The sequence below is a fragment of the Tachysurus fulvidraco genome, chromosome 23, assembly GCF_022655615.1.
Source record: "Tachysurus fulvidraco isolate hzauxx_2018 chromosome 23, HZAU_PFXX_2.0, whole genome shotgun sequence".
Classification (NCBI taxonomy): Eukaryota; Metazoa; Chordata; class Actinopteri; order Siluriformes; family Bagridae; genus Tachysurus; species Tachysurus fulvidraco.
In genome coordinates, this window is record NC_062540.1 from 9,529,299 (window position 1) to 9,549,016 (window position 19,718).

At 40.5% G+C, this 19,718-nt stretch overlaps 1 protein-coding gene across 5 annotated transcripts in view; it reads left to right on the forward strand.

Annotated features, from left to right (window-relative positions):
- arhgap46b (Rho GTPase activating protein 46b) overlaps window positions 1-19,718 on the forward strand; it is a 77,357-nt gene that overhangs the window by 26,354 nt on the left and 31,285 nt on the right. For all 5 annotated transcript variants that reach the window (XM_047806883.1, XM_047806884.1, XM_047806885.1 and 2 more), the window contains exon 2: window positions 9,744-10,163. In XM_047806883.1, the coding sequence (XP_047662839.1) occupies window positions 9,744-10,163 (420 nt within the window). The remainder of the gene's footprint in view (window positions 1-9,743; window positions 10,164-19,718) is intronic.

Sequence of the window (19,718 nt, forward strand, 5' to 3'; positions counted from 1 at the left end):
AAGTGACAGGATCTCATGCTCTCTACTGGGGCCCGGGTTTGATTCCTAGGCACAAAAACAACCCAGCCACTGTGGGTTTAACTCCCAGTGCCAGTCCCAAGCCTGGATACAACGGGAGGGTTGCCACCCAAAGGGCATCTGGTGTAAAACCTGTGCCAATATCAATATGTGGATCCACTGTAGAGACCCCAAAGAGGGAGCCGCTAAATGACAACAATTTACATATAAAAGCTGACAAAATTGTTGTCTGACTCACTTAATGGTACTTTGTGTGGCAATGTCATGGTATTATGGTGGACCTCAGTCCCAGTCAGCCTGCACATCACCTGATCACGAGGCCCCCCGTCACTTGTGCCCGATACATGTTGAGCACTAGTGTCTAAGTCACGTGTCATCGTTTTGTCGTCGTTGTATGCTAACCCAATTCATTTCCCACTCGTTATTGCTTCACTTCTCCTCATCATCGTGCAGAAGATGAATCATAAGCCGTGATTAAGAACAGGCTTTCACACAGATTACACACACAGCTGAACATATGTACCATTTAACATCGGGCCACAACATAAAACAAAGCAGATGCTAAATTCATGTGATGGTGTGCCATGGCTTCTAGCAAGTGGGTGGGCAAAACACATAAGAGCCTCACATCATTTACAGTTTAATGATTAATCTCTCTGTCTGCCTCCCTGAGATCCCTAAACGAGAGCAAGCCCACCAGCTGTGTGAGTGTGTGTGTGAGTGTGTGAATGAGTGTGTGAGTTCCATCCCACATGTGACTGAAATTAGTGATTGGATGACTGATCAATCATTCATTCATTTCAAAAGGCTTTTCATGCACATGAGCGTTTAGAAGCCCGATCTGCAAGCTAAAGCTATTTATTACAACACATCCCACATGCTGCTCAGGACATGGCTCTAATCACCACCTTTCTTTAGCTCCAACCAAATGTCCTTTCTCGTCTGGAAGCACGTTTTTACGTAAAGGTCAAGTGTAGTTCCACTTAGCATGACCACCTGCTTACGGTTCTTTAAGATTAGCGATTCTTTGAGACTGAGAACCTTGTGAACTCAAGGTTATGTAACAGACGCACAACATGAAATGCATCCATCTGCAAAGATTCAGGCTACATCTCAATCAGATAGTTCAGTGGCACAGATCAGGGAGTCGGACATTTCACAAACTGTCTAAATTTTATTCATGTAGTATCTGAATACTGAGTTCTGTCCTGCCTTCAAAATGTGCTGAATGTGTAACACACCTGGACTGTAACAGTCACGGTTATGTCGGATGCACTTAAACGACGTTACCCATCAGCCCCTGCACGCTTCTTTGTCTTACCCTCACCTATATTACTATGCATTCACATCAGGTCAAAAAAATTAAATTGGGAATTGAACGTTTTCTCGTCTCAGAAGCTGATTCAGCTTTTATGTGTTTGTCTGCACAAATTGTGACAGAACTGTACAATTACCATTTATCTGATTAAAAACAAAAGCGCAATACACACCTGATAAAAAGCCTTGCTGTATATTTTGTACTTCATTAAGAGAAGGTACACCTTTATCTTTCTCAGACTAATGTGACTTTAAGGCACCTGAACTTGATAGGAAGATTTGGAACTTTCCAGGTGGATGTGAACACACAGTATGTTGCTTATGTTGCGTCACAGTGTTTGGTTTGTTGCTTCTTGCTCATAGTCTTTAAGTTCAGCTACATTGTTTTGTCTTTCTGCAGAATTTCTATAATAGATTCTATAAAACTACAGAAATTTTTTTTTGAAGACATCTCTTCTTTTCTCTTCTCTTCTTTTCTCTTCTCTTCGTTTCTCTTCTCTTCGTTTCTCTTCTCTTCGTTTCTCTTCTCTTCTTTTCACTTCTCAAAATAATAATAAACACAAAAATAATATAAAATACAGTGGGTCACGCTGTGCTCTCCTTTAATGTTTGTGACGATGTAAGATGAGCGCAAATGCACCGGGATTCCACAGAAACTAGTCAGTCTGTAACCCAAGCAACTCTGCTCCACATCTAAAAGCACTTAAGAAAGTAACGAATATTAAGATTGGCTTCAGGAGATTGTGCAGTTCGGCAGAATTGAAACACAAACTTTCTGACACATGCTTGATCCTGAGTTATTTCCTCTCAAAGAACCGATTTACAAAACTGCTTCTCTAACCCTGTGTGTGTGTGTGTGTGTGTGTGTGTGTGTGTGTGTGTGTGTGTGTGTGTGTGTGTGTGTGTGTGTGTGTGTGTGTGTTTGGGAGGGGGGCATGTATAGACATGTCTTCAAGTTCTCTCTTTCACATGCTTAGTCCTCTGCTTGCAGAATGCACATTTCTAAAAGTGTCACTGAAGCATATTCAAAATTGTAGCACATATCTAAAATATCCAGTCATTACTGACAGTGTTTGGCAGCAAAGTCTGACAGAAGAGAGAAGCAGAGAGGGAGAGGGAGAGAGGTAGAGAGAGAAAGAGATGGGGGGGGGGGCATAGAAAGACAGAGAGCGCCTGGGAAAGATTTTATGCTGTGTTGTAACTCCGTTGAGGTCAGTTGCTTCTAACTACAAACATATGCAAAGTATAGTCTCTGAGGTCTAATATAATAAGTACTGGGGTATGGAAGCAGCTCTCAGTTCACTCGTCACCTAGCACGAGCTCTGACCCTCACTGAACACACTGCACTGGATTTAAGGCTTGCAAGCAAGGTTCAGGAAAGATCAGCGTTAAATAAATCCCGAGTTCATCCAGGATCGCAGTCCAGGTTCTCTTCTGTCGGCGGTCGGGTGACATTGAGCCTCGTCGCTGGCGTAGACGTGACATCTCACAAATCACAGTCATCGCTAATCGCCTCCTGTCAAGTCCAATTAAACGCTTTTAATCTGTGTCGCAACCTAGCTTCACTCTCACAGCTTCGTATTTTGGGCACCGAATAGTGAGGCATTTAAGGAAAACTGCCATTTAGCAAAAATATCATGTTGGTTTAAGAGCAGGATTAGACACCGCACTGGTGATCCACAGACATTAGTGTGTCTAAAGTGTGCTAGTTAAGTGTGCTTTCTCTCTGTGTCACTTTCACATGGATCACATTGTCAGTTAGCAGAACAGACACAAGTCTAATCGATTCAGATCTAATCAGACACGGGCTGTCAGAATGTCCACCATGCACCTGCGCTATCCCGTTGTCATCCACACGCAGACTTCATAAACAAACCACGACAAACTGGTGTTTAATAAATATCAGACATATTCATCAATTTATGTGTTTTTTACTGCATATTAAATATAAAAATAGTCCTTGTGAACTCTGGCAAAATGGAATCCTGGGTCATCTCATTTCACACTGCTCAAACTTTCCCCAGGATTACCAGTTAGTCCCGTGTATTTATAATCCGACGATTCACACCGCACATTCCTAAAAGCTGCCTTAACATTCTTATTTGCATATTCGAGTTGTCAAAACCACAATTAAGTAAATACACACAACACAAAACAACAGTTTACATGACAGGAAACATCTTGAAAAAAAGAGCTAGGACTGTGGTCCTGTGTCTTCACAGCTTTCTGAACATTTTCTCTCTTTTTTTTTTCTGTCACCATTTGACATTATATATTTTTCACTTTTCCATCAAATGCTTTAGCTACTGTTTACACAACACACAGAGTTCCTTTGGCTGTATAAAACATGTGATAAGAGACTGATTGTTTCTGATTGGGCATGTGTCGATGTGCAATATTGCGAAATGAATTTCTCAACCAGATTAAATGGAGTGAGAAGAGCAGCTTTACACTTTATCTGAGTCATGCGTAAGTTTCACCTGTCTGTATTTTGCACCTGACATGGCTTTGTTTCACCATCAGATGAAAACAGCTGGATAAGAACACCGACTTGCTGTCTTTGTTAGCGAGAGTGCACGTGCAAAGCTTTTTAATAGGTGACTTTAATAAACGAAGCGTACCAGCGTGCAGTAGGTTTGCTCTTTCTCAGGATAAAAGGCCAGTAGAATGTTGTGCAGTGCATTGCCCAGTGATGAGGTCATCGTGATGAGCTCTTTGTGTGTGAGGCCTGGGGAGAGTTATGAGGTCGGTGGGGGACTGGAGCAGTTGATAACACTGCTGTCTGAAATGCAACCCACTGCTATTGTGTCTTAGCAAAAGCAAAGTGTGTGTGTGTGTGTGTGTGTGTGTGTGTGTGTGTGTGTGTGTGTGTGTGTGTGTGTGTGTGATGTGTGTTTGTGTGTCTGTGTGTTCCCCATTTTGAATGAAATTGTGTGTGAGAGAGAGAGAGCGTGGGAAGTTTTCTTTTGCTACTAACAGCTTGCTGAGGATGAGACAGTAGGCACACACACAGAGCGCTAAATGTCAAGCAGACAGAACAACATTGACTCTTTCTTTGTAACATCTATGCAATATGCTTTAAAAAGGAAGAAAATTCTCATTTTATTTCATTTTGTACAAACTTTCACTGCCTCAAGGGGCGCCATTTCCACAAGAGTCTGTGTGTGTGTGTGTGTGTGTGTGTGTGTGTGTGTGTGTGTGTGTGTGTGTGTGTGTGTGTGTGTGTGTAAGGGGAAGCAAATAAAGCTCAGTGCATGGAACAGATTAGCCTTAAGTACACAGATTCAAAATACAGATATAACTCTACATTGGTTCTTTCCAAACTTGGGTACTATTTGTGCAAAACCTGACGAGACTCATAAAGGACAGGATACAGAATTAAAAAAAATTATAATAAAAATATCAAAACTATATTACAGAAAGAAAATGATTTAAGAGAAGAGGCAAATTTAAAGCGAAAGAATTTGTTATAATGGGACAAAACTAAAAAAAAGAGTTCCTTAACTATGGTTTACTTCATGCTCTCTTTCTCTCTCTCTCTCTCTCTCTCTCTCTCTCTCTCTCTCTCTCTTTCTATCACTCTTTCTATCTCTCTCTCGCATGTGCAGCTGGTTCTGTATTAGGGTAGTGTGTGTGTGTGTGTTTGTGTGTGTGTGTGTGTGTGTGTGTGTGTGTGTGTGTGTGTGTGTGTGTGTGTAGGAAGAATGACCAGCTGGTGGTCAGAGACGAGCTCAGACCAAGTGGACCAGCGGATTATCTCTCACCATATGGCTGTAACTCTCAGTACAGGGGGAGGGACGGGCCGAGTGCTGAAATAACTTACTCTTAACGTCCGTTCATCAGCAGAGAGAAAGAAACGGCTCCTGCTTTCCTGCACCAAGCTAGCCTGCATTTCTTCACACGACTTGCACCAACACACTGCAGGTTGAGGGTTTTACCCTCTGCCTGCAGGTAAAAGGCGGTAACACAACTGACTTTGCATGCTTGATAACGCAGCATATTATTTCCTGACTGATAAATGATAATCCTACCTCATTCAGCTAGCTAACATGCATAGGCTTTACACCTAAGTCCAAGGGGGATCCATACTTTCAGTTCGTTAAAGGCACGATATGAATAAATATGAATAGAAATGGAATTATTTTCTAATGCGAGACTGTGAAGGTGAATACGTTACGTTTTGGGGAAATATTGTGATTATTATTGTCAGGAAACTTTACCCAAAAAAAAACATACATTATTACTTTCAAGGTTTTGATCGATATAACCGTGAGTCATGTTTCTTGCCCAAGTCACATACCATTTTGTTTTAAAAACACGGTTATATCGATCAAAACCTTGAAAGTAATAATGTATGGTTTTTTTTGGGTAAAGTTTCCTGACAATAATAATCACGATATTTCCCCAAAACTTAACGTATTCACCTTCACAGTCTCGCATTAGAAAATACACTTACATTCCGTAACTCATCAGAATGTAAGTATAAATGAACACAGAAAGCATGGATGACATACGTGCTACAAAGGCTGACATCAAGTTTTGACGTCTCTGTTGTAAAGACGTGACACCTGGTGATGAATCACATCGGCAGAAATGTCTCTCTGTAGCTCCTTACTGCTGGTGAGCTTTGAAAAGGAAATGACCAGCTGTTTCTACCAGCTTTCATGTCGTTAAAGGGAATGAGCTTTGTAACGATTTTGGAATGAAAACCTGCACCCACACCGGCACTTTGTAGATAAGATTGGAGACCGCTGATCTAGTTGATAGCGTCAGGTGAGGCAGAGCCCCGGCATTCACATCAAGCTTTCAGCAAACGTTCACCTTTATGAAGTCCACATTCTCACTCATTACATGTTAAATTCTGTCGAAATGGAAGTGCTCGCTCTTCTATATGACAACTTCACTTCCACAGAGTTTTTATTGCTATTGGAAACCCACTGTGGCAAAAGTCACGCTGCCTCCTGCTTAGACAGGCTTTTTAATGCAAGGGTTGCCAGGGTCATGGTTTTTACACCAGTTAAAATATACTCTCCGGCTCCCAAGATCTGGTTTTATAGCTGAATTACATCTTGGAAATGTAGAGTGAAAAGGAAAAGGCAGAGCATAAGTGCAGACACACAGATAAGTGTGATGTGAAGAATTGTTTGTGCAGTATATTTAATATAAGAAGAGAGGGGATTAAGGAACGGATAGTGTCTGTTCCAGGATCAGAAATGCGTGTGCACTACAGCGAACTTGTGTCTCCACAAGGAGAGAAACGTGTCTCAGTTTGCTAGGTTAAATGTTGCTGAAACCCAACAACCAGGATTAATATCAGACAACCTTTAGTATCAGATGCTGATTATTCTGTCTGCAATGATGTTGCTCTAAAAATTAGCATAAGTCAAGTGTGCTAGCCTCTTAGTGTCATTTTATTTCAGATTGTGCTGTGATTCTGGTCGTCCTACAGTCTAATTTATTACTCACAAGAGGATTTAAATCTTAACCCATGGAGTTCTTTTCCTTTCCGTTAATCCGAAAGCACTTCCTCACTTTCAGGAGGCAGACAGGCTTCGACTCTGACAGAACAGCAGGGCAGCTGTGCTGTATGGCCTCTGCATTTCTGACACCGTAGCCGGCTCCAAAAGAGAAGGCAGCTGCCATGATGTCTGTCTCATGAGGCAGTGCCTCAATAGCAACTAAGAAAAAAAAAACATATACATACACATTTAAATATATCTAATATTAATCTTGAATTTTCTATTATATTAATCTTTATATTATTCTTTATATATATATATATATATATATATATATATATATTATGTTCTGTAAAGCCGCTTTGAGACAATGTCAATTGTAAATAGAAATAAACTTGAATTGAATATAGCCCTTTAGAGGCAGCACACAGATATGCTTGTGGCAATAAGTCTGTGAATCTAATCATTACACGCCTGTTGTAGACGATAGAACAAATGTTCAGTGAATCTGCCGTTTGTTGTCAGAGATTTATACACACACTGCTTTTGTTCCCGTACTGTTGTGTGCAGAGACATACCCCAGAACAAGGTAACGGTTTTCTACTGACCGCATTAAACACGTGCAATGCTGATGTTTGATAGAGGAAGTGACGGAGAGTGAACACAAGCAGAAAGATGGGGAACAGAATCCCTGAATGACCACAGCAGCTGTTTAATTCTGTTTGTGTGTGTGTGTGTGTGTGTGTGTGTGTGTGTGTGTGTGTGTGTGTGTGTGTGTGTGTGTGTGTGTGTGTGTTTCTCATTATTACTCCAAGAAAGACCTGAACAGGTGCTGGGTTTTGTTTCAAATTGTGGCTGAACATTTATTCATTTAACAAACCTCAGTTTGTTCATTTATTCATTTAACAAACCATCAGTTTGACCAAACTAGCTATCTATTTATTTGTCTGACTGTCTGTCTGTCTTTCTACTGCATATATATATATATATATATATATATATATATATATATATATATATATATATATATATATATATATATATATATTTGTCTGTGTCTATCTTTGTCTCTTGATCTGCCGATGACAGTTTTTGACTCCATAGTTGGAAGGGGTGTGAGTTTGTGTGTGTGTGTGTGTGTGTGTGTGTGTGAGAGTGAGAGAGAGTGAGAGAGAGAGAGAGAGAGCCTGTCGCTCTTCATGCTGTTGACCATCTGTATAAGAGGTACACAGGTGTGTTAATGTTAAGCTCCAGGTCCTCTCAGTGTGCCTCTCTTGTGCCTCTCAGTGAGATAATATTACAGGCACAGAACTCTGGGGCTTTATGCCAGCATGTCAATGTGCTGAGTGAGCGCTTCCCCGGGCACCACGCCCAGCCTGCCCGCTTTAACTGCAGGACCTCTCCCAACCACACACACACACACACACACACACACACACACACACACACACACACACACACACACACACACACACTCTCACACACACACAGCGAGAGAGGGAGCAGATCCACAGCACCATCTGCATTGCACTGTTGGAAAGCATTATCTTCTCGTTTCAACGTCATTACTGAAGACGGTCCCGTTATCAAACAGGTTACAGTTTGTCAGCAGATAAAACAAGTGTTATTTGTAGTGTGTGTGTTTGTGTGTGAGAGAAATCGTCTCAGCTCAATCTGACACAAACACTTAAATGGTTTTAAATGTAACTTAAATTTAAATGGTTTTTGTTACAGTAACCTGCCCTGTATCAAGCCTTGAGCGGTCGTCTTACTGGGTTAATCCTAAATAATAGCAGCATAAATACTAGTGCTTGAAAGTATGTAAAGGCAGTTTTTTTTTTTGCTTTGTTTTGTTTTGTTTTTCTGAGATTCCCACAGTTCTGCCTTTAAATTTGAGCACAATGAAATACTACTAATAGTAGTTACATTATGTGGCTACGTAATCGTTGCTTCTCGATATGAAACGATTACGATTGCTGAAATGAAAACGAAATATGAACTATTTCAAATCTCATGGTATACTCTAATGAAATATGCTATCCAAAGTGGTAGTGTACTCACTGTTCCCCTTAAACAGTGCATTATGGGTAATGTGCATTGTATTGCAATCTAATATATTTATTTGCTGAGTGCTATATTTATTTCTCACTATGTTGTAGCACAAACAATCAGTCATAACATCAAAACCACTGAAGTCAATAAGTCAGAAAGATCTAAGTGAATCTGACGAGCACCAAATTGTGATTGGGTCTTGTGGTTAGTACCTAGAGAATGTGGTGTAAGGAAGGACAACGAAACTAGAAATTAACTAAAGATGCACTTGAGGAGTGAAGGCTAACCAGACTGGTCTAAACCCACAGAAGAGCTACTGTAGCACAAATTGTTGAAAACGTAATGTTCATTATGGCTACGATAGAAATGTGTCAGAGCACTCAGTGCATCACACCTTACTGTATTTGGGGCTGTGTGTAGCTGCAGACTAGTCACAGTGTCCATGATGACCCCATAAACCAAGATCCGACAATGGGCACGTGAGCATCCGAACTGGAGCAAATTGTGTATATTAGGCTTTGTAATTGTACTGTTATTGTACTTACTAGTCTGTGCTCTTCCCCGTGTGTGTGTATGTGTGTGTGTGTGTGTGTGTGTGTGTGTGTGTGTGTGTGTGTGTATCATGCTCTTTTACATGAGAAGTTTACTCTCACCACATTTCATACATGCTGGCATGCTGTGCAAATGATAAATAAACTTGACTTGTTTACCTGATAGGGTCTATCATTTCAACAAAATATGTAACATCACTTTATGAATGCGCTAGATGTTAAAAAATAGAAAAGCTCTAAAAAATGCACAAGAGAGTGAAGATGGGATGGTTTTGTGCACAGTTAACGAGACTAGATTAGTCATTGTGCCATTCTTCCTGACAAGTTTCTGTTTTTGCACACGCAGGTCTGACTGGGTGGAGATTTTGGAGCCACGCTCACGCGAGCGCATGTTCGTCAACCTCGTGACGGGCGAGTGCGGCTGGGAGGCGCCGGCCGGCGTGAGCGTTCGGCAGTCGGACGGTAACCAGTGGTGGGAGCTGTTTGACAACAACAACAACCGTTTCTACTACTACAACTCCACCAGTCAACAGACGGTGTGGCATCGGCCACAGGGCTGCGACATCGTGCCGCTGGCACAGCTCCAAGCTGTCAAGAAGAGCTCTGAGGCCGAGCTCAGGAGCCATGGGAAGAGTGGGGGGAATACCCTTGTCTCCGCAGTGCTAGCACCCAACTCGAGCACCTCTCAGGAGCTAGACAGTAGCAGGGAGACGCCATCGTTAAAGAGCAGAGGGGGCAGTTTGGAGAAGAGGAGTGAGGGCAGCAGGTGAGTGTGTCAGGAAGTGTGTGTGTGTGTGTGTGTGTGTGTGTGTGTGTGTGTGTGTGTGTGTGTGTGTGTGTGTGTGTGTGTGTGTGTGTGTGTGTGAGGTAGGTCTGTTGACAAAACCTATCATCATCATAAGCTAAGGTGAATTGAGGGCAATGGAGTAATGAAAAGTTGAAACTGATATGTGTAGTTTAGCAAACAGGACATAAAACATTTGCAGTGTATATCAGATCTGTACACAAATATTTATACAGACATCCATGTGAGAAATGAACCATCGTTGCTCATTAAACATCGTGAAATTTTATCTATAGCAGCTAAATAAGCCCCTTATTTAGTTCCCTAGTTCCTCCTGACATTATAAAAGTGCTTGTGAAAAGACTTTATAGACAGCTGACTTCCATCACTGCTAAATACATCCAATCTGTGTTTCACAGCGTGACTGCAGTGAGTACAGCGTAAATCAGGGTTTCTCACTGCATGGTGAGCTGAGATCTGTCTGCCCCGATAGTCGTAGTTCTTATACCGCATTAGACAGCATGTCTGTGTACAATAATACCTAACACACAATTATTTTGTCCTTATAAACAAAAAAAAACACAGTTGATGATTACGCTGTAGTTCTTATTGTATCGCTGACAGAAAGCTGCTTTCTTTCTTCGTGGACTGTCGATCAAGCAAAGAACACATCACACCACACTTATCACAGCGAACACTCATAGGCAGGCAAAACATTCACAATCCAACAACGGTGCTCTTCAAAGTGATGCTCTATTAACAAAAAAGTAAATAAATTGAGTATTATTATTCAAGTGAATATTTTCAAGTAAAACGGCAGCTTAGCTGAAATTGTTAGCTGTGTCACATATTATTATACACTTACACTAGGCATTATGTAGGATTGTCGTATTGTCTCAAATGAAACACAGTCAGTGGTTAATGTTTCCCAGTCAGTGGTTAATGACATAAAAACACACGTAATGTGACACCGCTAGCTGTAGCTATAGAATACAGTGATTTATTTTTTAATAAATCTCACAGTGTGGGCAAATTTAAAAGACATCTGTAAGACGTCTTGTCCAACAATTGTCGTCAGCCATCATCCAGGATTACTGCCTGGTAGCTCCAACCCTCATGAGTGCACGAAGAGTCCAACATTGCACGCTTGCATATTTTCTGCTGATTAAGTGGATCTTCACACTACTCACACTATCCATACTACAACTTGGCGCAGAACAGTGCAGACGTGAATTCCCAGTGTAGTGTGACACAGAAGCTCTTTATACAGTAGCTTAGAATGCTGTATGGAGGACGCAGCGTCTACAGAAGGAGATCTATTAGGAGATCTTCTGCCATCTTCAACAGTCTTGATCATCTTCTGTGTGCTGGGACTGGAGAGAGTTTATAGAGTGGCTTTTGGAGTGTTCTCTCCCTCACACAGCGATGGTCACAACAAAATTTACTATGACACAGGCAAGGATTTTACAGTTATTTACCTTTAAAGACAAAAGAAGTAACAGCAGAAATTCCTTCACAAGCAGGCAGGAAAAATCAGTTTAGCTAAAGGAGTTGTATTGTGTTTAGGATGGTAATGCTCTTGGTCTTGAAGCAGAAGCGCAGTGTGAAATAGCTTTTATCATTTTATTTAGTTCGTGTCGTACATTTATGTGTCGTACGTTTTCAAATGCTGTGAAGAGCTTAAATGGATTCAGCTCAGACGTGTGAAAATGACACAGTGTAACACAGACGAGGGCAAAAGCTTAAATAGTCCTTCGCTTTGAACACCTTCTGATACACAAATGATGTGTGAAAGAGACACAAAGTTCAGATTCTTGCAGCGTTAACTTTAGTTATCTGCAGGCTTTGTATGAGTTTGTTTAGTGCTTCAAAAAAGGGGGAAATTTAGAGACTGGAGGTTTGTGATCGACTCTTTAATCAAAGAGGAGAGAGGTAGTAAAAAAGTAAGAATAGGCACACACACAAACACACATAAAACACACAAAGTTGTTACAGTTTCTGTTTGTAGCTCTGCCTGTTTATGGCCTATAGTAGTGTGAACAAGACTGTTTGTTTAGTCTGAGTGTGTGTGTGTGTGAACATGTTTGTGTGTGCTGTAAATAAAAGACAGGCTGTCAGAGAGAGAGAGAGAGAGAGAGAGAGAGAGAGAGCGTCTGATCTGAGGTTAAATGGAAAGCTCAGGATGGAAGGAAGAAGTGACGGAACAGAAGGAGGTTTATATTGTGGTCGTGTCCATAAAGTACAGGTTCAGTTACCTTACAGTTACAGAGTTTTTTTTTTAGCACATTCCATATTTTGATTTCCCTGCTTTGTGATCATTTTATCACATAGCATGGGAATTCTCACCTGGTTGATTTATTTACTCTAACAACAGTAGTGTGTTGATTGCCATTCTAATCACTAATCACTATAGGAATTCGCTTGCTCTAATATGTTATTATTTTGTTTCTATAGTAACAGCACATTCACTCGTACTGGAACGGTAGCCGTTCTACATAATCAAAGCCTTAAAAAGAAAATGAAATGAGTCATATTTGTAGAAGGAATCTCAGGGGTCAGTCGTAAATCAGAAGCCAAGAAATCCGGAGCCAAGACACCCGGACGTTACACTTCCCATTGGTGATGAGTCAACAGCTGAAAACTGATAACAGGAGCTCACTTGTCTTGCAGATGTTCCACAACATCAACTGCTGCTCTAAACAACGAACAAGCAATAAACTGTCGTAACGTAAAGCTGTCCCAAACATCTGAGTTCAGCAAGTGACATCAACTCAGCATAGTAGCACCACTTACCTAGTATATGTGTATGTAATTGTGTTAGCTGTAGATCAACATACAGACAAATTCACTTGTTAAACCTTTAACACTGACTATACAGAACGCTAATTGCGGAGGAGGATATACGTCACTCCTCACAGTTGCCAACAAAAGACGAACATGTAGACGACATGATTCTTTTCCCACGTTGTATCCCGATTGCTTGACGGTGCTCACCTGGGTACTTCTTTATTTATAAATCTTTAACATTTATTCAACTAATAGACCATCCAGTGTCAGCGGTGCGGGGATAAAAACCCAAATGCAGGATAGCGTAAAATAAACTGGATTTATTAACTAAAAAAACACAAAACAGGGACACCGACAAAACAAGACGTAACACAAGGCAACAGATGACAAGGATTCCCCACCGCCATAGGCAACATGGCACGGTTAAGTACACAAGACAATTAACACATGAGGAACAGGTGTGCAGAGGTAGGGAGGAAGAGACAAGGGCGGGGCAGACACGTTGACACAGAACATAAACAAACGCACGTGGTCAAAGTCCTGACATCCAGAACGACTTAGAAATGAGGAAATACAAGTAAAGTGATAAATCAAGCAAAGGACAATTTAAACAGATTTTTAATTGAGTGGTAGAAGAGTAAAGTAGGCTGACAAGAAGAGTAAGAGTCGTATAAGTGCAAGGGCACAAGTCGGGCCTTAGTTAAGTGTCCAGATAAATCTTCAGTTGAGTGAAGATTGCAATGTTTTTTCTTACAGAAATAACGCATAATATGTATGAAACAAGTCAGGACTTAACAAGTGACACCTGACTGCCACTCTCGGTGAGGGAATAGGTCACTTCAGAAGGTCCTGACTTGTTTCATACATATTATGCGTTATTTCTGTAAGAAAAAACATTGCAATCTTCACTCAAAGGATGTTATTCAACTTATTCCCTTTGTAGGTCCAAGCTGAATAAAAGATTCTAGCTTTAATGTCATCATCATGGAACAACTTATTGTGCTCCTATCGCTGGTTGAATTTAAGGCATTTGTAAAGTATTCAGTAGAGCCATGTTCAAAGCATGTTTATTGTACATTGCTATACATTTTTATTTGTAATTTATTAGTTTTTGTCTACTTGTCCCTTCTCTGGGAAGGGGGGAGGTTTGTTTTTAAAATATGTTAATTGTTGTTGTGTCTTTTGCCTATACAATACAACTTTAAATAAAGGTTACTTACTTACTAACTAACGTTCCATATGTTTATCATGTAAAATCTTTATACTGTATCACATGTCAACACAAAATGAAATCCCAATCATTAGTAAGAGTAAAGATGTTGTCTGACTGTTGCTCCAAACCTTTTCTTTTTTTTGTAATATATACAATATTTGTTTCAAAGTTTTATGAAACATTTTTTCTTATTCATGTAACTCGCTCTATCTTTTCTCTCACTCACATGACTTCTCAAATTTCTGCTATTACATCCAGCCAAATTGCCTGTCTGTCATTTTGCTCCGCCTCTTACAATCTCTCAGTATTTTGTGGGCGTGGCTTTTGCAAGGAGTACTGAAAAGAGGGACGGTATTTTTTTAAGACTTTTGGATCATTTGTTACGAATACAGTTTTAAGTGTGAATAGCAGCCTTAAACCCACTTCAGTCTTCATGCTTGTTACCGTGACTGAGAAACCAGGTCTCCATAATAATACTACTACTACTAACGAGAGCCATGTTAGGGCTTGAGCAGCTAATTATAAGTAAAGCACTGGACTGAGAGGACAGCAGAAGTGCTTCAGTCCTGGCTAAAGGAATCAGCCTTAAATGGTCACACACTCACAGTTGTTAACAAAACACACACTGCACATAAACATAGAGTAACTTATTCGGACATTAGTGACGGTTGCCGCTTGCACCATGCTCGTTGCCAAGTATGTCATTTTACTCAGATGCTGTGTGTACAAACACACACAAAGTGTACTTCACTCAGTTTTCCTGAAGTTATACAGTGTGTCTATGGGCTATTCTCTCTCTCTCTCTCTCTCTCTCTCTCTCTCTCTCTCTCTCTCTCTCTCTCTCTCTCTCTCTCTCTCTCTTTCTATCTCTCTCGTTTTCTATCTATCTCTTTGTGACATCAGGGAATAACCTGATTACACTTGATTCCGCAGCACCGTTAAATTCTACATTCTCAGAAGCTGTTGGTTCATTTTCTCTATAAATTCAGTCACAGGCATAGATCAATTCTAGTTTCTATAGTAGCAGCTAAAAAACGTAAGTTTTCCAACACAAGCACGAGAAGCCGTACAGTTTCTGTGTAACTTCAGAAGCTTCACTGTTTATCTTTAATAACTTAAGGGAGAGAAAGGAAAGAAATGCTGGCAATGGAAATACTCTGATATCGATGCTATTATAGTGTATGCGATAACAGGAACTACCTTAAACGTACCATAAATTAATTTAGAAAAACTGGAACATCACTCTAGTTATCTAGTATTTTTATACACACCCCATCACATTTTATGATGAAGATGCAGAGCTTTAAGAAGAGATTATTTTTAAGTGTGTGTGTATGTGCATGTGGTGAAATAAGAGAATGTCCAGAGCGCGTTGGCTGCAGAATGAGGCAGGGTGTGACACTTTTAGGCACGGCTCGTGTGCCACAGTGAATTTAAGGATTTCCATCTATGAATATCCTTTAACTACTAGCTACTGAAATCGTGAGTAATCTTCAGTGTGTGTGTCTGTGTGTGTTTGTGTGTGTTGTTTGACTTCTTTTATCCAGAGTAAATTGTTTTGTTCAGTGTCCATGTTTGGAAAATCTGTTTTCATACTGTTGTGTTATATAATGGATGTTTGATCGATATTAAAAAAAATATATGTTCCTATTTTCTAATGTTATTTCTGACTGGTGAATCTGTAACTAATGCATGATTACCAAAAGTAGCTATAGTTTTAGCAGCGATGACTTCTACATTCCTTTTTAACTCATCTACATATTTCCGGCTGATCACACATGGACCCCACAAAACCTTCTGGAGAAAGCAACTCAGAATTCCTTTTTACTTTCTTATTCCAGTGTTGGAAAGGTGAGAGTGCTTTGGATATATTAATAACTTTATTGTTTTATTTATATAACAGCTGTAGGTTTGAGTTTATATAGTGGTGTCTTTTATAGTTTATTGTCTGAATTGATCAGCTGCTCTTAGACATCCAAGTGAGTCTGGAATAAACCGCTTTTTTATTCTTTACTCAGTCTACATCAGAATATTTGTTTACTTAGCTATTTGGTTTTGTCTTTGTTTCTTAATACCGAGTCCACTAGCTTTTGTCTTCTCTCTGTGGCCAGTCAAAAAGTTTTTTTGAGCAGACAAAGTCCATCACAGTGACAAGTGAATATAACCAAATACGCAGCTGAGGGTCTGACGTTGCTTAGTGACAAGAAACCCAGTAACCTTTCCCTTGGTTTTGGAGCAGGTCCAGACCACCAGCCTACTGGTGGCATGAGGGGTTAGTGTTTTTGTCAGAGACAAGCCTCTCACTGGGCTTCATGCCTGATGATAAGTTTGCATGTTGAGATAAAATGCATATGTTATCAGCTAATCACTTATGTAGTACATAAGATGCTTTTAGACTACATGCATAACTGCAATGTGTTTACACAAAGAAATAACATTATACTTGTGAAGCTTGGAGGAGATTGTGAGGGGCTTGTGGTTTCACAAGCCCCTCACAGATGGGTTAGAGGTTTTTAAGTATATATGGGGAGTGGCTAACAGCAGACAGGGAGTGGCTTGTTTCAGATGGGGAGGAGCTTGTAGCTGATGGGAAGTGGCTTGTTGCAGATGGGGAGGAGCTTGTAGCAGATGGGAAGTGGCTTGTTGCAGATGGGGAGGAGCTTGTAGCAGATGGGAAGTGGCTTGTTGCAGATGGGGAGGGGCTTGTAGCAGAATGGGAGGGGCTTGTTTCAGATGGGGAGTGGCTCGTTGCAGATGCAGTGGGGTTTGTAGCAGAATGGGAGGGGCTTGTTTCAGATGGGGAGTGGCTCATTACAGATGCAGTGGGGTTTGTAGCAGAATGGGAGGGGCTTGTACCTAATGGTGAGGAGATTTGATAGCTAAAGTATCTTTTGCCCCTTTATACTTACTTTTATACTTACTTTTTGAGAATTTCTTATTTGTCCTACACTCTAAAGCATCTTGAAAGCACATTAAAGGATCTATTTTTGCTCCTAGCGTATGACTTGAGGCACAGCTACAGACGATGTGGAAAGCAGAGTGTCTAATTTTAAAAGTGCAGACCCTTTCATTTCAGAGAGAGAAAGAGTGAGTGTGTGTTTGTGTTTGTACATGTGTAAGCACTTGTTTGTAGATGTGGAGACTTTACTCCTTGTAGGTGTGTGTGTGTATGTGTGTGTTTGTGTGAACATTAACTGGCCTTCTGTCCTGGTCCTCCTTTGCTCTTTTTCTTTAATATACTGGCACTTATGTGTGCGAGTGTGTGTGTGTGTGTGTGTGTGTGTGTGTGTGTGTGTGTGTTGTTTGCCAGAAAGGCACAACAGGCAGTCAGTACGGCACCAGACACGTTCATTTTCTCATGAATCTGTGCCATTGTTTCATTGCTCTTTAATTCTCTGAAGCTCTTCTGAGTAACTGATGCAACTGTTCTCAACACTGTACAAATTTATTCTCTACTTTGCTGTACTGTTTAAAGTCAAGTGATGTCCACATTTGCTTTAAAAGCAGAACAGTTAAGAGGCCATACAACACAGCGGTTTTGCTAATACTATGCTTATAGCATAAGATTTCCATATAAAAATAAATTCACTTGTAATATTTTCTTTTCACAGCGAAGTCTGACTTATCATTTTCTGTCCCAAAGAAAGTAATTCCTGTTTTTATTACATCACGGCGTGTCACCAATTCAGTCTCTGTTGTCATGTCTGTAAAGGGTGTAGAATACTGCAGCAAGGTTACTGACTAATATAAGATAGAAGGATTATATTATCTCTGCTCTGGTTACTGATTCAGTGTAGAAGAAAGTATAAGGTGCTGTTGATTGTTTCTAAAACTCTACATGGACAAGCACCAGATTATATTTCTGAGATTATGGATTACCAAAATGCCCAGAGATCTCTTAGATCTAAGAACCAGCTGCTTCTTGATGTTCCTTAGTCATACTTTGAGGGTAAAGAAGTCCCTCTGACCCTCGACCTCAGTCTTTCCTGTGTGGATACACAACCATTCAATTTATATTAGGACAGTGGATAAAAAGCAGCGTCATGTCGGTTAGATGTATCACTGTGAGAGGCTGGAAGTCTCCTGGAAGCCATCAGTGTATAAGGGGTTGTCGTATGTAGACCACATGGCAGCCAACGAGAGACTCTCCTTTAGTTTGCACAGGACGATAGATATCTACTGCTCTAAGTGGAGAAACTTTCTCGATTTTTTGCAATTTGTAATTAATTAATAATATTTGTGACAGTAATGACATACAGCAATAATGACATACTATTTCGTGGGAATTTTTAGATATAGCCCCTTAGATTTTGTGTGTGTGTGTTGTCTTTATTTATGATTGAGTATATATATTATATATTGTTGTCTGTAAAAACAAGAAAATCCAAAAAATTGTTAAAAAAGAAACAAAGTCTTTTTGCGGCTAATTACTTGTTAAATAGATGCAGTGTTTTATGCATGTTTAATCTTCTGATATTCAATATTACATTTATTGTAATTGTAGACGGGGGCACGGTGGCTTAGTGGTTAGCACATTCGCCTCACACCTCCAGGGTTGGGGGTTCGATTCCCACCACCGCCTTGTGTGTGTGGAGTTTGCATGTTCTCCCCGTGCCTCGGGGGTTTCCTCCGGGTACTCCGGTTTCCTCCCCCGGTCCAAAGACATGCATGGTAGTTTGATTGGCATCTCTGGAAAATTGTCCGTAGTGTGTGTGAGTGAATGAGAGAGTGTGTGTGTGTGTGTGTGCGCCCTGCGATGGGTTGGCACTCCGTCCAGGGTGTATCCTGCCTTGATGCCCGATGACGCCTGAGATAGGCACAGGCTCCCCGTGACCCGAGTAGTTCGGACAAGCGGTAGAAAATGAATGAATGAATGAATGTAATTGTAGAATACATTGGTACACACTGAGGTTTTTTAAAAGGGGTTCATAAAGAAATTCAATTCTTTCCAGATTCAGCGACTCCTCATACTCTGTGAGTGGATGCAGTAAAGAAGCGAGTAGATTTTAGATTTAGATATTAATCTTACATTTGTGAAGTCATGTTTTATTTTCGTCCTCAAAATTGTATAAGCGTTTTATAACTCGTTAAATATTTTTAGAGTGGAATTAATTGAACTTGACTGTAAAAGATTTCAGGAAATGATTTTGAAGAAAATAGGAAAATATGGAGGTTTCTCCCAGTTAACACAATGCAGGAAAGTGTAATTAATTTTGATCGAGGAGCACACTGGCGCCATTGTTAAGGCCAGGCTGCGTCACTGCTGCCGGTTTTGTGGAATAATGGCATCGCATGCGGCATTATTGTAAAGCAGTCGTGCTAATAAAGCTTGATGCCAAATGAGGTGATGAGAGCACATACAGCCTGTGGAGTAGGTTACGCATATATCGACTCATTTTGATGATCTACAGCAGGCTGTGTGGTTTTTTTTTTCTTCCCCAAAGTATCTGCACTAGAAGGCTCTTGATACTGATATAGGCAGCTGTGTTTATGCCAGGGTGAATTCTTGCCATATTTTCCTGCGTTGCCCAGGCTTT